Below are 5,511 nucleotides of genomic sequence, written 5' to 3' on the forward strand. Positions count from 1 at the left end.
CACAACTGCTCCAACCCAACATGAAGAATAAAATACAGATTAGTTTGTTGGTGAGGATCTTGATGTTTATAGCAATATCTAAAAAATGCATCAGATACATAATCTTGTTCGAGAAAATTAATCTATGTTCTACAGCTGTTATGACGGTGAGAAAGCCATCTGTATATGTGAACCAAAAACCTACAAGACGACCTTTTGAGAGTTTGTTTAATAGGTAGTTTTTGTGGTTTGAAAAAAAAATAAGTTTTTTTTTTAAATATAATTCGCTATGTTTACTTGAATTTAGATACATGTTTGATAAAAATTATGATTATAATTTATATGTAATAAAAAACAATTGTATTTGGGAGTGTGGTTGCAGTTATTTTTTATTTGAAAATATATTAAAATGATTTTTTTTATTTTTAATTTTTTTTATATTAGCGTATCAAAATAATATAAAAATATCAAAAAATATTAATTTGAAGTAAAAAAAAAATTTCAAAAATACAAAACTCAATTAAAAAAACATGTAAAAACTACTGAATTTCAAATTTAATTTTTTATTGAGCTCCATAACATAAACACACATGATTTGTTACTAAATATTTTACTATATTTGTTTCACCGCAAATACAAAAACTAGCAGTGAACAACTTTTCCAGGGTGCAGAAACTTCAATTTTAATTTCAATTTTCAATGGTAACTGAGTTCGCTTTATTTCCTCAAGTTTGAAATGAATATGTTAAAGATCCTATGAGATACGGGGCTTAAAATGGAAAAACAGTTTGTTGACAATTTATAAGCAGAGATAGACAACTAACAAGCGTCATCAAACACTTCTTAATAGGCAAGCAAACATGTTTATGAAATATCAAGAGTTCCTTTCACAATCATTTAATGAGGATCCCATGTTCAAATCCTGTTGTTTCACTAAGAAAAATGTAACTTTCGACAGCCAGGACTACACCAGGTTTTTGCCGAGAGATTCGGGTGTCACATTTTCCTTGACAAAAAGAAGGAAATTTAAATTGAAATAGTTTTAACATTACTATTAGACGAAGAAATGAAGCAAGAACACTGATTATCATACACCCCTGCAATGTCTGATTGCAGTAACCAATGCAGCTGACAATAAATCAGCGAGGAAGCATACTGAAAGTATGGAGGGATTTCACAAGAGGTATACAGGCCATCACCAGATTATGCGTCACAAGTGTCACTGGTCGTGTTGAGCAAAAGATGATACACTTCAGCTCTGAGTAGAGGCGGCAGGATTGGCATTTGGGAATGTAGCTAACCCATTGCTAGCATCTGGATTAGCATTTTCTTCACTTGCATGTCGAACAAACTCCTCAGGGGACATGTGGGAACCATGGCAAGCACAAACAATCCTGATTTGGTTTGCACTGTATTTGTAAGTAACACCAGAAATTGTTCTGCCATTCGGACCAGGCGCCGTGGTAGAAACCCATGGCAAATTTGGATAGGAACCACATCCCCCAAATTTTACAGCTGGACCAATACCTGGCTTTATGGCTGAAAAATCAAAACAGATGGTTTCAGCTGTCGAGCGCTCAGGTGGTGCATCCTTTGGCCTAAAGTTCATGGTGCTTCCTTTCGCATCATCTTCAGTATGAGAAGAGGAGCCTTCCTCTGTGATTAGTTGTTTGCGATCACCTTTGGCCCGTCCCAATGTCCTCCCATCAAATTGTGCAACCTCAGTAGAATTTCGTGCAATAGCTTGCATGGCTGCTACATGCAAATGACAAATTAAATAAAGAGAGAATCATTTTGAATCATATTGCCACAACAGCATAAAATGGCTTAAAACCATAATGACAAAGAGAAACAGCTGATGGCATCAATATCGACAGCCAATGAATCAGTAGAACACACAAAACGTAATGAGTTTATAGTAGGGATGATTTGGGAGAAAAGAACAATTAGAATAATCTTTCATGTTTAAATCTGAAAAATCAATATCCTAGTCAATCTACTGTCCTTATCATAGATATGGGTCTCATGCAAAGATGACATTGGTTCACCAGTTAAAATCTACACAAAACCATGCATAGGCACAGCATATCCCAGCTTTCCACATCTTCAATAGTTTTAATCAGACAAATCAATCTGTCTTCCCACGCAAGAATAGAAGACATCAATAGGCATAAAAAGGAAATCGCATTATGATCATGTGCAGGAAAGGTCAGGACTCTATGAATGGTGATGGATAGAAAGAAAGGCATAATAATCTCACCAGCTGGTTTCTAAATTAGGAAATTACACCACATATTCTTTAAGAATGGAAAAGATAAAAGAAACGATAAAAAGTGAGAAGAATGACCTTGAGAAATCTTCAGCCCATCATTCTGCTTCTCTGCATTTGATGGAGCTCTGCCAGGATAGGAAGAGTGGAACTGTTGAAGATGAGAGACCAAGCCCCAGGAATTATCCTTGTCCAATGTCGGAAGCTGGACCGGGGAATAGCCGAACATTACTGGCAAATTTCCAGGATTCACAGATTGGTTCCCAGGTCGCTGCTCGACATTTGAAGTAGGCAGCACCTGAACCATGCCTGTTATTGGATGTCCTGAAGTGCTGGGTGCACCAACAGAGTTAGACTCCTTTATAGGAAATGAGTGAACATTCATGATGCTTACTGGTTGGACTGAGAATGGAACTCCATAATTCAAGTTTCCCTGCTTAAATTCATTTTCTGAAGAACTACTGAGCCTCCTTTGTCCTTGTAACTCCACAACACTTGAATCAGAAAATCCACGAATTTCATTTGTAGCCTCAGGAGGACCACCAACTCCAACATACTGTTTGGAGCCATCATCATGGTGAGAAGCCAACCTTGAGGTGGAACCCTCAACTTCAGACTCTGCCACATCTTCGTTTTCAGCAGTTGAGCCATCTTCTGTAGTTATGGAGATATGTGATTTCTTGTCATGTAAATCAGAATGATGAGCATCTCTCTCATGCTTCTTCTGATTATTTAAATCATCAAATAACAGTTTACGCTTGTTACCCAGGTCTGATCTTTTTTCTTCATCAGTTTCAGCTGATCTATTAGAGCTTGAAACCCACAGCCCCCTATTGTTCATATTAATAGGCGCATCTGCGTCTGCATTGTTCTTGGAAAGGTCATTAAAGAACTTCTCTTGAGGTTTCACTGAATCACTTCTTTGAGACCCAGTACTTGAATCCTGCTTCTGGGTATTACCATGAAGAAAATTTTTAAAATCATCTACCAATTTGTTGCCTCTATCACCTTCTTCTGTCCTAGTATCTGAAGAGCTGCCACTTTTACCTTTGGATTTGGCAGATGATCCACCACAACCTAGACCCAAACTAAGCTCAAGCCCATTCTCATCCTCCATATTCAGGAACGAAAGATGCCAATCTGATCAAGTTACGAATTTTTCCAATAATCTCTTTTGCAGGTACTATCCTTCACATTCTACCCTAAAACCAGTAGGTATCATCTCCAAATGACCTGCCCTGCCTCGGTGAAAGTTAATCTTGCTCAAGGAAACAAAACAGGAAAGAGAAATCAGTTTCAATGAGACTGAAAGGTATGAAAAGGAGAGAAGAAATATAAAAATCACTAATAATAAGACATGAAGTTGAATATGGAACACTATTGATCAATCCAACTCAATTTAACAGTCACTTAAGTCCCACCAGCACCAAGTTCATATTGCAAAGTACGCATTATGGGATCAAAATGGTGAACTGGCAAAAACACAAGAACTTCATATAGAACCTATTCAAATTCTTCTATTTGATACCTTCGAACAGCATTGAAAGCTGTGCCACTTTTTAAATTTAAATAGACAACTCCAGAAAAGGGAATTAATTTCACATCACCAAGAAACACTGAATCTAAACGACGTTTCATTTTGATATAGCCAGAACTAAAAGAAATGGAACATGATAAGACTTGAACAAAATGTTTGAGTGCCCCACACACGAAAACCATAACACACACACACACCCCTCTTTGAAATTTTATAAACCAACAAAATACAAAAGATACATAGATCAAAACCTTAAAATTCCCAGTTCTCATGAACGAGCCACAAAACAAAACACACTAAGCAACAGTCCATAAAATATTTTTTTTGGCTCAGCCACCTCAAGCAACTAAGTCTTTATGCCCATATTCTTTCTATTAGTTTCTCAGCAACTAAAAACGAATGCCCAGATCTGTATATCATCAAATCATGCAAGCAAAGTCCAAACATTAAGGAAATTCACATGAACCCATTAAACGAAAGCACGCAAAGAAAAGAAAACCCAAAATTAGGATTCAAAATTAGCTCCCAAACCAAGCTTAATTTTTTGTAAAAAATCCAGATGCAACTCGTGTCAAGAATTATAAAGAATCCATACATAGTCGCAACTGTAAATAAATAAATATATATATATATATATATATAAAACTCGTAAAAAAAGAAAGCAAGTACCTGAATCGAGAATCGAGCGAGAAGATCAGACCTTAAGCCAAAAGGAGTTTTTGAACAAAGAGCAGTGAGAGATAGTCAGGTAAGAGAAGAATAAAAGAACGAGAAAGAAAAGTAAGAGTTTTTTTTCTCCTAGATTTAAAAAATAAAAATAAAAAAATGTAAAAATTATATAAAAATATAACACAAATTAAAGAATCATGATTAGATATTATTGAAGACTCTTTCAAATTACAAATTCAATCAACATAACATTTAATAAGAAAAGAGATGAATGAAAAAAAAAAACCGAATCCATGCTAAAACTTTAATAATATTATTATTAATATTATTAAAAATATATTAATAAGATAAATTTAACAACACTAAAAATTATTATTAATAATAATTAAAGCGAAAAGTAAACCTCAACACTTTTAATTAATTTATATGATTTATTTGTTAATTATTTATAATTTTTTTAATATTATAAAATTTATCTTGAAATTATTTTAATACTACCAACAATACCATTTTTTTATTAAATATTATATTTATCAAATTTATAATTTAAATATCAGGAATTGTAGATGCCATATGCTGTAAATTATATTATTTTTCTGAATATTTCTACACTGTATTATTTTATTAATTTTTTCTATGCTAGAGTTAAAAAACACAAGAAAAGTAAGGGGGTAGTTTTTTTTTAATTATTATTATTATTATTCAGTACAAAACTACACGTGATTATCGTGAGAATAGATTCTCCGTAGCCGCTTCCACTTGTATTTTGTCTTTATATTGTTTTGCTAATTGGAATGGTTCATGTCCAAATTAGTTTGCTAACAATATCTCTAATTTTGATCGATTTAAATTTTAAGGTTACTATGATGCTTATTTGTTTTATTATAAATAGATACATAATTAAGAATATTAATAATAAATATTTTATTTTGTTATATTCTATCTGTGATATAAAATATATAAATGAGTAAATTTTTATAAAATTTTAAGTATAAAAATTATATTAAATTAATGTGACATTTCAAATTTCAAACATTAATATTAATTCTTTTATTAA

The 5,511-nt window shown here is 33.1% G+C and overlaps 1 protein-coding gene across 2 annotated transcripts; it reads right to left on the reverse strand.

The window, feature by feature from the left end:
* Positions 1–819: 819 nt before the first annotated feature.
* On the reverse strand, positions 820–4,613 carry LOC133674431 (ninja-family protein mc410). 2 transcript variants are annotated; one of them, XM_062095528.1, is made up of 3 exons: positions 4,455–4,613; positions 2,327–3,506; positions 820–1,731 (listed from the first exon to the last, which is right to left on the reverse strand). In XM_062095528.1, the coding sequence occupies exons 2-3, from the start codon at positions 3,363–3,365 to the stop codon at positions 1,232–1,234; spliced, it is 1,539 nt and encodes a 512-aa protein (XP_061951512.1). In that variant the 5' UTR covers positions 3,366–3,506; positions 4,455–4,613; the 3' UTR covers positions 820–1,231. The 2 variants fall into 2 exon arrangements, with proteins under 2 accessions (XP_061951512.1, XP_061951513.1); XM_062095529.1 differs by having other exon boundaries at positions 2,327–3,510; positions 4,455–4,608.
* Between the last annotated feature and the right edge of the window lie 898 nt (positions 4,614–5,511).

This window comes from Populus nigra, chromosome 15 (genome assembly GCF_951802175.1).
Source record: "Populus nigra chromosome 15, ddPopNigr1.1, whole genome shotgun sequence".
In the NCBI taxonomy this organism is placed as follows: Eukaryota; Viridiplantae; Streptophyta; class Magnoliopsida; order Malpighiales; family Salicaceae; genus Populus; species Populus nigra.